General features: G+C 42.6%; 1 protein-coding gene across 3 annotated transcripts; it reads left to right on the top strand.

Moving 5' to 3' along the window:
- Positions 1-48: 48 nt before the first annotated feature.
- LOC119845160 lies at positions 49-15384 on the top strand. Of its 3 annotated transcripts, none has more exons than XM_038377045.2 (13): positions 49-669; positions 1448-1585; positions 2229-2412; positions 4968-5215; positions 6283-6457; positions 7545-7645; positions 8600-8686; positions 9917-10045; positions 10506-10628; positions 10737-10901; positions 12743-12910; positions 13573-13733; positions 14830-15379. In XM_038377045.2, exons 1-13 carry the CDS (start codon positions 606-608, stop codon positions 14893-14895), a joined length of 1809 nt encoding a protein of 602 aa, XP_038232973.1. In that variant the 5' UTR covers positions 49-605; the 3' UTR covers positions 14896-15379. The 3 variants fall into 3 exon arrangements, with proteins under 3 accessions (XP_038232973.1, XP_038232974.1, XP_038232975.1); XM_038377046.2 differs by having other exon boundaries at positions 119-669; positions 9917-10021; positions 14830-15384; XM_038377047.2 differs by lacking the exons at positions 13573-13733; positions 14830-15379 and having other exon boundaries at positions 119-669; positions 12623-12752.
- The last annotated feature ends 1076 nt before the right edge of the window (positions 15385-16460 follow it).

The following is a 16460-nucleotide window of genomic DNA, read 5'->3' as shown; positions in this document are numbered from 1 at the left end:
GGGAGCTGACCAATGAGCGGAGGGAACGGCGAGCCGCGGGGCGGGGCGGGGGCGGCGCCCGGCTTGTGGACGGCTGTTGCTGAGCAACTGGCTGAGGGCGTGGGGGGGGGGGGGCGAAACCGGGCGCAGCCCCAGGGTGCCCCGTGGTGACCGCCCTCCGCTGAGAGAGGGGGGAGCCCCATTGCCCCGCCCCCGGGGCAGAGGGGGTGGGAAACTGACCCTGGGCCCCCCCCGCAAGCGGCTCCCTGAGGCCACCTGTGACCCATCCCCCGCCTTCCACGGGCCAGCGGGACTCGTCGCTTGTCAGAAGCCAGGCGCCGGGGCAGCGGCTGCGAGCTCGCCCGGGCCAGGGCACGCCGAGGGCCGCGGCGCGTTTGGGATGCGCCGGGGCCGAGCGCCAGGACGGCTCTTGGCGGGGCTCGGCTCGGCTCGGCTCTGCCCCGCCCCGGCTACGGCCCCTTGGAACCAGAACCCTCGGGCCCTTTTGAACGGAAACCGACCCTCGGCCGGCCCGCCACGGCCCTCGAGGCTCGCCCTGGGGACCCTCTAATTCCGCCAGAAGCGGCGAGATGTGAGATTTGGACCCAGCAGAGAGTGAACTGAAAATGCTGGACAAGTGGATCCTCCTCCTGCCATTATTAACGACCCAGCTTCGGAGCAAAACCCAGGGTGAGTTATTACTTGGCCGTGGAAATTAAACATGAATTCTCAGCTCCCACCCTGGATAAAGTTCAGGGTCTTTCCTACTCCGACTTAAATCATGATCCTGGGTGAATCTAGAAGCCTAGAGTCAAAAGTATATTTTAAACCTTGCTTAAAAATCTGTTCTATTTCAGCGACTATTGCTATGCCATGAATGCTAGACTAGAATCGGATGGTGGCATTTTACTACTAAGCTCTTGCTGAACTGCTAGATTTCCAGAGGGCAAAAATCTTTGTCCAAAGGCTGTTAAAATGTGTCCCCTGATAACACAGCCTTATATGAAGATTTCGCACACAAATGGAAAATGCTGATCATATTAATTCAAATGCAATTTGTCTTTCATCAGGAATCTAGATGAAATCTAGATTTTTGTTCAGTTTCAAATTACATTAATTTTTTTGCAAAGAAACAAAAATATATTTCTGGATTAACTCTATTTATTTAAAAGACAATTAAATTATCAATTTGTGCTGGAGATTCTGTTTCCAGACTTGCATCTGTGGATCTCCCAAGCATTATTGACCTCATCCAAAGCCCACTGAAGGCACTTGGAGTTTCGCCATTAATGTCAATGGATCACGCCTTCTGGGACTTCTTGATTATATCGTTCTATCAGCTTTGCACACTATTGATGAACAGGGGTGGGTTGGGGGAGGGGAAAGGTGGACCAGATGACTTCTTGAGGTCCCATCCAGCCCTACAATTTTTATGAGTCTATGTGTTGTAAACAGTCTCTCTTTCCAGATCCGTACAAGCAGGAATGCAGTACCAGGGGAATTCAGTGTCATCCAAAGGCAATTTGTCAGCTGGATGAAGTGACAACCTATTTCTATTGTCAATGTCTGCCAGGATATGAGGGTGATGGCACTAATTACTGTCAAGGCAAGTGACATTTTAGGCTAATTCTGACAGCATGTTTAGGGGACTTCCTTTCAGAAGGAAGGAGTGTGGCTCAGGAGTCGGGTCTCTTGGATTCTTTTCTCTGCTTTGCCAGTGACTCACCTTGAGCGAGTTACATTACCTCCATGTGCCTCAGTTGACTTATCTATATACCAGTATTATAATGCCTATTTATCTTACAAGGGTCCTATAGCAATTAATTAGAGCTTATTAAATGCATTGAGATCCTTCCATGGAAAGGACTAAAGGTGCACAAAGTATTGTAGGTAAGTAAAGTGCTGTACTGTAAAATGTAGAATAGGACAAGCCTTAACAAGGACAGACCAGTCCATGTCCATCCAAATATGAATAACTGCCCCCTATGGGCTACCTGTGCCTGAAGGTAACTGCTTATGCTGCTATTGTAAGAGGGAAATTGGTCAGACCTTTGTGGAGCTTCCTGTGTGTGTGTAATTTTCTGTGTCCAGAGAGCAGCAGCAGTGGAATTACCCGACAATATGGCTGAAATTTTTGACATCTTCTACCAGTATTGATTCACTAAGATAACAGTAATAAACAAGAGCAGGTTAGTGCTGCTTGCCATGATTCTAAAGACAGACCAAGATCTTTGTTTATCCTTTTCTAGAGCCTGCTGACAGCATAACTGTTTTCAATAAATCTGCTTGTGACGGCTTTGGAGAGCAGGTTTGTCTTATCAAAGTAGTGACTAGAAGAAAAGTCACTTTCAAAGTCTCTCTTGCTGGGAACCACCAGCCATCTATGATAAAATGGTACAAATTCTACTCTGCCCAAGGACCCCAGTTCCACAGGTATGTTTAGAATAGTGCAGATTCCACACCATTATGGATGTTACAAGCCTATAATATGTGTAATAGTGCTTCTTACAGGAAATTATCTATTTTTACAGGTGGTCATGTCATTGTTAGGTTTGCTGGGGACCAGTCTGGATTAAAATAAGAAACAAACACAGCAATGTATAGCTGGAAGGGACTTTGAGAGATTATTTAATTCGGCCCCCAGTGCCATGGCAAGACCAAGTAAACCTAGACCATCCCTGGCATAGGTGCCAACTCTATGGGTGCTCTGGAGCTGGATTACCCATGGGGGGGGGAAATGGTGGGTGCTGAGCATCCACCAGCAGCCCCCATCAGCTCCCCTTCAAGGCCCCAGTGCCTGCTGCCTGCTGGCAGGTCCTACAGATCAGTGCCTCCCACCCGCGGTGAACAGCTGTTTTGCAGTGTGCTGGAGGCTCGGAGGGAGGATACGTGCTCTTGGGGGAGTGGGCAGGAAGAGGTGGGGCAAGGGTAGGGCCTTGGGGAAAGGGGTGGAGTGGGGGCAGAGCCTGGAACAGAGCCAGGGGTTGAGCGCGCACACACCCACCCCGGTGCTTGGGAAAGTCGGCAGCTGTGATCCCTGGCAAAGGTTTGTCTAACTTGTTGTTAAAACCTTCAATGATAGGGATTCCACAACCTCCCTTGGAAACCTATTTCAGATCTTAACTTAGCTTATAGTTAGTTCCATGCTCCAGACCATGGCAGAAGTTGCTGAGCAGGACTTTCAAAATCTTGGGTCACAAATGACCCAAAGAATATATATTTTCCTCTTTTGAGCACTAGATTTAAAAAAAAAAAAAAAAAAAAAAAAAAAGTTTATAAGTAGGAAGGAAAACTGAATTGGTGAGTCTGCTTGCACCTGGTTCATTTCAGAATTAGTGAGCTTCTGCTCTCCAACACCTTGAATTCTTCTCCTCATAGAACTAGCATCTTCCCTAAGAGGAAGGTTTCTACACAGAAGCCTGGAAGCATTGCATGTATGTGGCAAATGACATAATAATTAGGGGAACCCTCTGGAACATATTTTTTTTTTGGGGGGGGCGGAGGAAGGGCCTTATAACATTTTGTTTCTTCCTCAGTCCCCATTAGCTATACCACCGTTCTCGCCCTGTTAGCTGGAGGCTGCAGTATTGCACTGTGGATTGCTTAACAAGCAGATTCAGGACACTGAGTTTAGCAATTTTTTGTAACCACTTGCCTGAACCTTGGCAAAGCTTGAACTGAACTGCTTCTTGATAACACATGGGGAAATTAACACCTGCATAGAAGACAGCCACAAAATCTATCAGCCTCTTAAGTCCCCTATAAATCCTCCAAATTGAGTTTGTGGGATTTAGATAGTGCCTAGGCCTTGGGTTGGCTCTTTGTATTGGAGAGAATTTCACCTTGAATTCTGATGGATTTTTAATCTCATTGCAATACCACTTTCTTTTTCTTTTCCCCCTTCCCCCCCCCCCACCAAATGCATCCGATGAAGTGAGCTGTAGCTCACGAAAGCTTATGCTCAAATAAACTTGTTAGTCTCTAAGGTGCCACAAGTACTCCTTTTCTTTTTGCGAATACAGACTAACACAGCTGCTACTCTGAAACCTGTCACCCACCCTTGTCTCACTTAAATTGCTATCAGTCATTGGTGTGAGTAGTTAGTCTCTAAGGTGCCACAAGTACTCCTTTTTCTTTTTATGTAGTGAGTGAGGCTGAGAACAGCTAGTACATAACAATCCTGTATTTGAAGTTCCTAAGTATAAGTTTAGAGGTTTTTTTGTTTTTTGTTTTTTTTTTAGAGTGTTTATCTGCAGCCATCAGAATAGCAGCCGTATTGGTCTGTATTCACAAAAAGAAAAGGAGTACTTGTGGCACCTTAGAGACTAACAGAGTCTGTTATCATTTAGGGTGGCCAGCCATTTGTTCAGAGCACCATTACTGATTGCTGTAGAAATGTGTTTGTGGGAGGACTTATTATTAGTACACTTTTTTATATATACATGGCCAGGTCCCCAGGCTTGGTGGAATAGGACTTTTTTGCATGGGGGGGGGGGGTGAGGGAGAAACACACAGATAGTTTCATACTACCTTTACCCTCCAATGATATTGGGGAGAGGGGCAACTGGCCTCCAGCACAAGTTAGATAGTTAAGTTACATCAGTGAAGAGTGTCCCTAAGAAGCCACTGTGCTGGCCAGGTTCACCAGAGCATGTTGTTGTTCTTCATTTCCCCCATGTTCCTGATGTGGCCCTGGCCTATCCCCAGTTACACCTGGTCTGCCCTCTATCATATAGTACAGAGGATCTAACCCACATGCATTCCTTGCATTCTATGTGAGGGACTTCCATTGGTGTCAATGAGAACTGCCAAACACTGAGGGTAGCATATGGCTTGGCAAAGATCTGGAAAAGACCAGTCACCATTTCTATTCCCCTCAGCCTGGGATAGTCGCCCTCAAATATAGAGTGTGTCCAGTATTACACTGATCCTACAATTGATTTTAGCCAAAAAAATCCCATTTGGTTACAAGGACTGTTTCTTTGCAGTTATCGAAGGAGATTGACACCAGCTGCTAACCTGTCCCCAAAGATGGCTCTGGCCAACAGCAGTCTGTCTCTGAAGCTGTTTTCCATTGATGAGGATGACTTTTACCCAAATATGTTCTGGGCTGAAATTCAAGCAAAAGCCTTGCCTGATAAACAGGAAAACATTGAAGCCTATGATTTCACGGACTTTCAGATGTTAAACCCTTCCCACTTGAGATACTTTTTCGTCCTAGAAAGAATGCCAATAGGTAAGAAATGGAAACTGCTACCACTGTTAACATTAGAAAACTTTGCCATGCTGTAAGGGTCAGTGTGGAAATCTTTGTCAAATAAGACCAAAGCTGGTTATCATTTTTTGTAAAACCAGAAACATGCCTGGTGCTTTGCAGTGACCATTACATCTGTAAACATCCCCTTAAATGAGAATGGACTGGCCCATGGGCGTTCATCCATATCGGGGCCCATTTTATCAGAAACGGCTGACCTGTACTAACACCAGCCGATAAATCATAAAGGGTGGAATGCTCTCGAGCTAAGCCTTTTGTGTTTGGGATCACCAGCCATCCTACATTTCATGAGACTTCCTTTTCTTAGTAAACGAACAGACCCTTTTTTCTTCTGTAATCACCTTCAGAGGATGTCTGTAGGACTGTTTCTCACCTATAAAGAAATAGTAAACTGTACCTCTTTCTGTGAAGGTAGCACCCTATTTATAGCCATGCCCATTTATTCTGTTGTATTCTTCATTCAATGTTGATTTTAGACCTTCATATCCAGAGAGATCCTGATATTGGAGGGAGGAGTTGAAATCAGATTTACATTTACAAAATGTGGTTTTGCTTTTATATTGCATTATATGATGTTAATTTCATGCTGCTTATTAATATGATTATTTTCTAATTCTCTCTACAGCCCCCTGAGTGCTTGTGGAAGGACACACGTTATATTTAAAAAAAAAAAAAAAATTGGCTTCCTCCATAACACTCTAATTAGATGCTTGTATGGTACGGATCATTAAAGATCAAAGTACAGCTGGCACACACAGAATCTGCCAATGAACATTGACAAAATACTGTCTCCAGGATCTTTGCATATATTTATCTCCAACCTCATAGAGATATTTATCGCACTTTGACTAGAGCATAAATCTAAGACATTTCATTCAGTTGATTGTTACTTTCCTTGAGGCATACTTGGCATGATTTATTGGTTAGAATGCTTTGCTTTTAGAACCAATGAAAGTTTGGGGTTTTTTTTTAGGAGTCATCGTAAATGTTTATTGATCTTGTTCTCTGGTTTTGCATTTGTCTCTTAGGGCTTGGACAGTTTTTAGAAGGAGACACTGTTACCATACAGCTGCCTCAGGATCTTCAGGTGTCTCCCTCCAGCTTTGTAAAGTGGACCAAGGAACCTTCGCTCATGACACTGTTTGATACCAATGCTGTTGTGCTGGCCAACGGGACTGAGGGGATTGAGATCAAAGGAGTAAAGTATGCTTGTAATCTGCTGTACTTTCAGCCTGTAAACTTCTGTTTCCTTCTCAGTGCTCAGAAGTAATGCATCTTCATAAGAATGACCATCCTGGGTCAGACCAATGATGCATCTAGTCCAGTATCCTATTTTTTTGACAGTGGCCCCATGCCAGATGCTTCAGAGGGAATGAACAGAACAGGGCAATCTGAGTGATCCATTCCATTCCCAGCTTCTGACAGTCAGAGGTCAGGCCCATCCAGAGCATGGGATTGCATACCTGATCATCTTGGCGAACAGCCATTGATGGACCTATCCTCCCTGAATTTATCTAATTTTCTTTTGAATCACCTATATTTTGGCCTTCGTAACATCCCCTGGCAAGGAGTTCCACAGGTTGACTGTGTGCATTGTGTGAAGAAGTACTTCCTTAGGTTTGTGTTAAACCTTATGCCTATTTGATTTCATTGCATGATCCTTGGTTTGTGTGTTTTTATGAAAGGATAAATAACACTACCTTATTCACTTTCTCTACACCATTCCTGATTTCATAACCTCTATTATATTCCCCCCTCCCCCCCCATGTGCATACCAATATGAGATAAGCATCCACAAAGAGCAGAGAATAAGGCACATGGACTGTTGGGATTATCATCACTTAGTGGTGCTCTTAATACTTTGCTGTAAAAATATTATATCTTAAATGATTAGGAGTAGAAATAGATTTAGAGAGGGAGAAGAAATACAAAGCAACTGTGAACTGAGTCCTTAAGAAAAATAGCCATCCGGGGGTTCTGTAGCTGTCATAAAACAGCGTGGATCTCTGCATTTTAATCCCCTCATCTCCTATCACCTCTACTTCCCCGTTCCTTCTATTTCTTCCCTCTTGAGTACTCTCCCCTTCTCTTCCTAAGCTAGCCTCCAGTTGCCTGTGGTCTGAGGGGAGACAAAATCAACAAAATGTCTGAATTCTAATCTCCTTCCCTGTTCATCCAGTAGGAAACCTGTCCCCAGAGTGAAGTCTGAGTACTATAAAGCAACCTTCAGTAGAAAACCCGAGTGGGAAATCGAGGATTCTCATTTCCTTTCTCTTTTACCTTCTCTCAGGAATAGTGAATTTGGTTACATCCGAGCTCTTGTCTATGATTTCACCCCTGATGTTCCTGGAAGGGTTATGGTAGCCCAGAGGCTCTTCTTCATAAAGAAGGGTACTGAGTGTTTTTTAAATTTGTGGTGCATTATCCTTACTATGCTTTCATCAGGATTTGACTTCCATGTCATCTCTACCTTTTTACTTGGATATTCAGTACAACCAAATCAGCCAATGCAATATTTTTTTTAAAAAAATCATTAAAATATTCTATTAACATTAGCTTGGTAAGACCACTTTTATTTAAATTATTACTTTATATGCAAATACATATATAGGTCACTTCTGCTTGACAGTACCCTTTAACATGAGTTCAATTAACTGTCACCAAAGCTTTTAATGAATGAGGGTTTTCCCTTTTTTTTTTTAAAGGATGCTGAAAAATTGGAGAGGGTGCAGAAAAAGAGTTGCAAAAATAATTTGAGGGCTGGAGTAGATTCCTTACAATTAAGTTAAGAATATGATCTGTTTAGTTTGTCATCAAGAAGACAGAGAGGTGACTTCGCTGCAGTATACACATACCTTTACAAGGAAAATATACCAGCTCTTTAACCTAGCAGAGAAAAGCCAATGACTGGAAATTAAAGCCATGATAAATTGAAATTAGAAACAAGGCACACATTTTACCAGTGAGGGTGATTTAACCATTGGCACAAACTACCAACAAAAGTGGTGAATTCTCTATTTCTTAATGACTTACCTCAAGACCAGATGCCCTTTCTGGGAGATTTGCTTTAGACTTTCGTCAAGCACAAGTTATTGAGCTCATTGCAAGTGTAACTGGGTAAAATTCTATGACCTGTGCTAGACGAGAAGTCAGTCTAGATGATCTAATCATCCCTTCTGGCCTTAAAAATCTGAGTCTGTGAATGAACCAACACCTATCATGTTTACTATAAAGGGCAACTATGTCTTTTTGACTTGAATAAAATGAAATGATTAAATGGATCAATTACTTTACTTTGGCCAGGCTCCTGTTTATTTGTGTCACATGTGCATTTTTCCCTCCCAGATATTAGCAAAATGTGCAATGGAACTCGGAATGAAAAGAATTGCCACTGTAACCCGGGATTTGAGGGAAATGGCGTACACTGTATTGGTAAATATTCATACACTTTGCTTCCTGGAGCATAATGTAAGCATAACTTAACATAGAAGAGACTGAAGCGTTTGTGATACTACTGCTGCAGCTGTTCAATGCCTTATGATCAACACATGTCCATGTAAAGGCTTCACATGTGACATCAAAATGCTGCTTGCCTCATTGAAAAGAATAAAAGACAGGGGAGGAGGGTGTCAAGTCCCAGGCATCGATTTCAGAATGTATTATAAAAAGATCATAGGTTTCAGAGTAGTAGCCGTGTTAGTCTGTATTCGCAAAAAAAAAGAGGAGTACTTGTGGCACCTTAGAGACTAACAAGTTTATTAGAGCATAAGCTTTCGTGAGCTACAGCTCACTTCATCGGATGCATTTGGTGGAAAAAACAGAGGAGAGATTTATATACACACACACACACACACACACACACACACACACACACACACAGAGAGAGAACATGAAACAATGGGTTTATCATACACACTGTAAGGAGAGTGATCACTTAAGATAAGCCATCATGTTCTCTGTGTGTGTGTATATAAATCTCTCCTCTGTTTTTTCCACCAAATGCATCCGATGAAGTGAGCTGTAGCTCACGAAAGCTTATGCTCTAATAAATTTGTTAGTCTCTAAGGTGCCACAAGTACTCCTTTTCTTTTTGCAAAAAGATCATAGAATTCTTCAGTAATGACACTAAAATCACACATTTTAATGATTTTTGCTAGTGTTTTAAGCTGCTGTTGCAAAAATAGTGTAGCCAAATTTGTTAGTCTCTAAGGTGCCACAACTATTCCCTTTCTAAAGGGTTGTCTCAAGGTGAGGACCAGAATAAGATTAATCACTCATTAGATATAACAATGAGTTTTGTTAAAAACATCTTCATGCTGTGCTATGCAGCTTGTGAAGGAAATTCAAGGTTAATTCCAGAAAGGATGGGTTTACTCAACATTCCCTTCCATGGCTGGCTTGAATTCTGTTTTATTGTGATTTATTTTTTTTAAGTGTCTGATATGCAAACATTGCAGATGCAAAAAAGGATTACAGTGCAATAGTGAGATTCACTATGAGAAAGCACCTCTCTGCCATGCTGCTAATGGTAGTGGCTGAAGTTTTTAAAAGGACAAGACACATTTTGGTCCAATAATACTATTTTCAATTATACAGCCTAAGATAGAGAATTAATCAAGTCCATGCTTCTGGGCATCTTCTGACACTTCTTTCTGCTTGAAGATATAGATGAGTGTGTGGAAGGAATGCCCATGAAGTGCCTGCCCGAGGCTGAATGCATCAATAGATATGGATCATACTTTTGTCGTTGCCCACACGGATTTGAAGGTGATGGATTGTACAGCTGTGTAGGTAAAGGAAATGTGAGCTCTGAGACTTGAGGGTTTTTTTTTTTTTTTTTTTTTTTTTTTTTTTTTTTAAACCGAGTTAGCTTGTCAGCTAATGCTTCTAAACTTACTGTTCAGAATGTAAGTCCATTTTTCAAAGCCTGTATAATTAAACAGGTAAAGAGAAGACTATGGTTGTGATTTACAGGTACCAAAGAAATGTGCAGAAATTGCTTTTTTGATAGGCCAAAAAAGGGCCAGGCAATGAGCCCTATTAAGATGGCTTGGAATGATGGAGGCCTAGAGCAATTGTCCTATTCCTACCAAGGAGTCTTGGTCAAGACAGATGCAAAACAACATCTGTGGTTGTTTCCTCATGTTGATGGTCCTGAATAAAGACACTGTTGTGCTGTAGAAACCTGTAATTTTACATCAATCCTGTATAACTGCATTTTAAATGGAAAAATTTTTTATTTCCATTCTAGATATAGATGAGTGTGCAAGAGGTATCCATAACTGTAATCAGGATGCTATTTGTCTGAATGCTCTTGGCTCCTATTTCTGTGTGTGTCAGAGAGGGTTCATTGGCAATGGCATTCACTGTAAAGGTAAGGAGACTAGATTACCGGTTGGTTACTTACATGTGACTGGGAAGAGGTGAGGCGTGGATGTGTTTCTCATCCTAATGTTTTCGTCTTTGTCTTCCTTTATGGCAGCAAAAAGCATATGGTCCCCATGGTCTCCGTGGTCGGTCTGTACGGTCACATGTGGATACCAGAACCAGATGCGGATCCGCTTGTGCACCCATCCAGAGAGTGGGATGCGTTGTGAGGGACCTTCTGCTGATCTCAAGCTTTGTCCCAATCTAGAACCATGCCCAAGTGAGTCCAAACTCATTCATTTATCCAAACTCATACAGATTGCTGTATGATTTCGATTCCCTATGCAATACTTGTCAGCTAAACTGTGCCAGTTCGGCATGGGAACCAGAAATTGGAATGTCCTGCTCCAAAACAGACTAAATGAGAATCTCATTTGCTTTCAGCAGCTCTGCTTTTCAGTTTTCTATCCCCTAGAGCATGAGTTCTCACAAAATGATGATCAGTTGTGTTGGTATAACAGGATGGCTGACTAAGACCTCGTACAGGAATGTAGGACTCCTTGAGTTCCCTTAGGTGCAGCTCATAAAAACCCTGTCTTAATAGTAATTACCTTGAATCTTAAGTCATACTGGCAGGTGGGTGCAGTAAACTCCAACCAGTGTATAAAGGGGTTCACAGGGAGTCTCTGGCCATAGAGGACTAGTACAGAGGAAGGAAGCCCAAAGAACATCTAAGCTTGGAAAGTTTTTAGATTGAGGTTATGTTATTGCTTTCGAATTTCCACTAAAGCCAAGCCCAGGAAGGGAGTGCTTGGATACTAACTCAGGAACTGCTTGCTGTGTTGAGGATGGGGGTAGGGACTCAACCTGTTCAAAGCTGGTTCGCCATTCTCTCCAGCAGTGGAGCCATAAAAAGACAGGCTGTAACAGAAGCTTTCTCACTGACAATCCCTTGTGTTATATGCTGCTTTAGTGGACCACAAGTTAGAGGAATTCTTAGGGCTTGATCTGCTGATGACCTGCTTTGGTGTAATCATTTCTATTAATGCAAAGTCGGCATAAAATATTACCAAGCGAGAATGGTAGTAGCAGTTTGCATTGGGGAAAACAGCTACCCAAAGTTCAGGAAAACTGTGAATTGGGCCCTTAGTCGGCACCTGTAATGGGGTACACGTATCATTGATAGCACCCCTTGGTGCCTGGGGTCCAAATGAAAGTCCAATTAAATCTATAAACTAGTAACTCAACTCTACTCCTGCACAGTTCATCATCTGCTGCTGCTTTGTCACAGGATCGCCCCCCACTGCCGCCTCCTCTCCCTGGGGACTCTGGTAGCGTCCCTTAGGGATCTCTCTGCCCCTTGTGGACCCTAGCTCAGGGCTTCCCCCACAGGAGCCTACCCTGCTTTGTGTGGGCCTTCCAGCCTGACTTCTTTGCTTCTCTCTCCCAGACCTTCCTGCCCTAAGCTTTTCACAGCAGGGGGTCACTAATTATCATTAATTATTTTCACATCACCATCAAGTGGGGGCTAGTTGTTAGGTCACTGGCTGGACCTTAAAGGACCACGCCTGTGACAGCACCTATCAAACAACATGTCATCTCCTGCATTTGAAGGAAGAGATCATGTCAGTGGAGTAGAAGGTGGTCACAGGACAGCATGGATTGTCACAATTAGGACTATCATTTGCCCAGCAAAATAAGCTGTCCTGAGCCACGACATGTAACAACATGTGATGGTGGTGATATTTTTGGTTGTGTGGTGTGTGTGGTTTTTTTTTTGTTTTTGTTTTTTTTTTTTTTTTTTTTTTTTTTTAAAACATCCTGTGAGTCTATCTCAGAGCATACCCAGTGGCCCCATTGCTTCTAGAACAATGTAAATGTAAAAGCTGAGTTCAGGGCTTCACTAAAAATATATCGAGAGAGAGAGCTATTTATTCTGTGACAACATCCTTGTCCTAATGATTAGTTTCCATTATCCTCAATGATGTGAATCCTTTTCAGTGAAGTGTATCCTCATGGAATATGACAAGATTCAACACAAATAGCTGCTAATAGTCTGAATCAATACAGATCTGCCACCTTGCTCAGAGAGGTGAGAATGCTTCTGTTTCATTTCTCTAGTGAATGGCCAGTGGTCAGAATGGTCACCCTGGTCAGTGTGTTCTCACACCTGTTTGGGAATCAAGAAAAGAGTTCGGATTTGCAATAGTCCTGCTCCTTCCAGAGGAGGTTTGCCCTGTGCTGGGTTAAAGGAGGAAGTCACTGTGTGCAGCAACAACAAATGCCCAGGTACAGTAGTTTATTTTGAATTCTGTAACATTTCACCAAAATATGAGATGCAGGCGAGACTGAGAGATTCTGTTGCATAAGTAATGTCAAAGGTGCTTCAGTACCAGATTGGAGTGTCCCCAGAGCTCTGCTTCCCACTGCATCTCTGCTCCCATTTTACCCTACACTGCCTCTCACTCCTATCTACTCCCTTTGCCGCCTCCTCCCATCAGTAGGTGTACATCTTCCTTATGCCTTGATGCTTTGAACAACCATCTTTTCCTGCTTACCAACTCTCCATTTCCTTCTTCAAGTCCCTCATTAAAAGCTCTTTTCTGTGAAGACTTTAGTTCATTTTCCCCTCACTGTTAAAGTCTCTGTGGCTTCTTGCATGCTAACTGCTGGTCCATGGTTTTTATTCAGAGTGGACTGTAAGTTCTTCAGGGCATGGCTACTGCATTTTTCATGTTTTATAAACTGTGATGTACCCTCCCAGTACTTCATGAATAATAATGATGCTGCCAGATGAAAAAGTGGCCAGATGGGCTGTTGCAAATTGGTCTTTTCACGCACGCCACTGAAGTTATCTTTCCTCAATATAAATGCCTGAAACATGTAGAAATTAAAAAGAAATGAAGCAGAGAAGCGCACTGGTCATGATGCTTGTCTTTTCTTTGTCTCAGTTGATGGGATGTGGTCTCTGTGGGCATCCTGGACTCCCTGCCCCATCTCTTGCGGCCTTGGCGTGGTGAGCCGATCTCGACGATGCAATAATCCTGCCCCAGAGCACGGGGGAAAGAATTGCACTGGACATGGATATGAGGAAGGTTCTTGTGGATTTCCAGTAAGACATAGATCTGTCGGATAATGGATTTTAGAATATTCCTGTCAGAAAGAAAACGGAGATCTATTATCACTGTTGGTAGAACTTTAAGTAGGTTCAGAGGAGCATCCAGAGTTCAGATGCTCATTGAAATGGACAAAATGGGTTTGAATTAGAAGAATGGGAGAGTTCCTCAAACAATCAATAGGAATGAAGGGAGAAGTCCCCCCTCCCACCCAAAAAAAGGTTGTTCTGACTGTAGCCTAGCAGCTCACTATCAATCTGATCCTGAGATACTCTTCTGTTTTTGAAGCCAAAAGGAATTGCTGCTGTTTAGCATCGCTCAGAAATAGGCCTTTTTTATAAGGGGTTGTGGTTTGTTTTTGTTTTTTTAACTGTTAGGTCTTAATGTAAACAAACCAAGATAATTACATTTCTAGAATGTCTGCTTTATAATGCTGTTCAGTAGAACTCTATATGCATGTTATATTTTTCTGTTTATTCAACTTCACGTTTTTAAAAAATGACTAACATCTAATTTCTATTAAATTTTACTTCAGTCACTCATAAAGGGCAGAATTACTCAGAGTACAGATCTTGGTTCTCTATACTATGCTTGTTTTGATAGTGGAAATTCCATTGATGTCAGTTAAAGTTTCAGATGTAGAAATTTCAAGATGACCAACTGCATATATTAAAGAAGAATCTGACCTGATAAATTTCAGAGTAGCAGCCATGTTAATCTCTATTCGCAAAAAGAAGAGGAGTACTTGTGGCACCTTAGACACTAATAAATTTGAGCATAAGCTTTCATGAGCTACAGCTCACTTCATCTCTGAAACCTGTCATTATGCAAGGCACTGAATTTAGCCATATGGAGTGGAAATCTATCAACTTCATGAAAAAACTCATGGAATACATCCGATGAAGTGAGCTGTAGCTCACGAAAGCTTATGCCCAAATAAATTTGTTGGTCTCTCTAAGGTGCCACAAGTACTCCTTTTTTCTTTTTGACCTGATGAAGTTTTTCTTAATGTTTCTTTTGTAGCATGCTAAGAATACTGCATTAGAAATTCAATCCTTGCCACATAGTCTCTCTTATCTGTTTTATTTCTAGGAGGACTTTTGCAAATACCTGAAGCGACCATCTGAATCCATTATACCAGGGAAACTGATTCAGTAATCAGTCTAAGGAAGTTAGTGTGCTGAAAAACTATTGAAATTCAGTGGCCTCTAACTCACTTACATGCCTTTGAAAAGTCCAGCTGTACTGAAAAGTTCCAGAAGAAACCTGCCTCAATAGAAAACTTATAGTCATAGTACTTACTGGAAAACGCACAGTATTGGAGTTGGAACCAGTGTAGTGTACTGAATGCTAAGACCTATGGTGTTCATGACTTTAATAGAGAAGAATAAAAGCTGGGCACAAAATGAAGACTTGCATAATTACCTTTTTTTGCTGTGAGGCAGAGGAAAACTTGTACTATGCCATTGAATAAGAAACTAAACCCCAGTAAGCAAAAACGGTGTAGCCAAGGATGGGGGAAGGATGCCAGGGTCCAAGACAGACAGAGAAACCAGAAGCATCCTTTTGAGAAGTGGGACATAAAGCACTGTACTATCTGCAGAATTTACAGATATGATAAAACACCCCTGTCGCTAACACTGTATTTATGGTACTGCTTCATGGGCAGGGATGGTGTTTGCCAGAAGCTGGGAATGGTGACAGGGGATGGATCATTTTGATTACCTGTTCTGTTCATTCCCTCTGAAGAACCTGGAATGAGCCACTGGCAGAAGACAGGATACTGGGCTAGATGGATTTTTGGTCTAGCTCAGTGGTTTGAGCATTGGCATACTAAACCCAGGGTTGGGAGTTCAATCCTTGAGGGGGCTATTTAGGGGTCTGGGGAAAAATTGGGGATTGGTCCTGCTTTGAGCAGGGGGTTGGACTAGATAACCTCCTGAGGTCCCTTCCAACCCTGATAGTCTATGATTCTAGTAGGGCTGTTCTTATGTTTAATTTACTTTTGGTGGGTGATTCATCTGGCACCAGGTAGCATGACACTTATGCTCAAATAAATTTGTTAGTCTCTAAGGTGCCACAAGTTTCAGAGTAGCAGCCGTGTTAGTCTGTATTCGCAAAAAGAAAAGGAGGACTTGTGGCACCTTAGAGACTAACAAATTTATTAGAGCATAAGCTTTCCAATGCATCCGATGAAGTGAGCTGTAGCTCACGAAAGCTTATGCTCTAATAAATTTGTTAGTCTCTAAGGTGCCACAAGTCCTCCTTTTCTTTTTGCGAATACAGACTAACACGGCTGCTACTCTGAACACTGAAGACAGTACTCTTCTACCCTGGATCCCCTTAGTCTCTCTTGGGGCACGGGTCAAGAGCTGTAGCTTCGATCCTCTAATGTTCGTAGCTCAGGTTTTTGGGTTTGTACAACTTCTGTATGGCTTTAATACAGAAACAGGTACAGTTAAACTGAAACAATCCCCTAGGGTGTATGTAGTGAAGGTGCCACAGGACCCTTTGCCGCTTTTACAGACCTAGACTAACACAGCTACCCCTCTGATACTGGTACCAAAGGTGTTTATATTAGTTCATTTGGGCAAATGCACTGTAATGTGCTCCCTGACAGGCACCTTCAGACCAGCATGAGTGGGGCCAGGCTAGCAGGCTGCACCAGTATCAGTGTAACACCCTCTGCCACCCACCCTCTCTCACAGAGCCCTCAGTACAAA

This window comes from Dermochelys coriacea, chromosome 18, assembly GCF_009764565.3.
Source record: "Dermochelys coriacea isolate rDerCor1 chromosome 18, rDerCor1.pri.v4, whole genome shotgun sequence".
Lineage (NCBI taxonomy): Eukaryota > Metazoa > Chordata > Testudines > Dermochelyidae > Dermochelys > Dermochelys coriacea.
The sequence above is the reverse complement of the archived record's forward strand: the minus strand, read 5'-3'. Positions and strand labels throughout refer to the sequence as shown.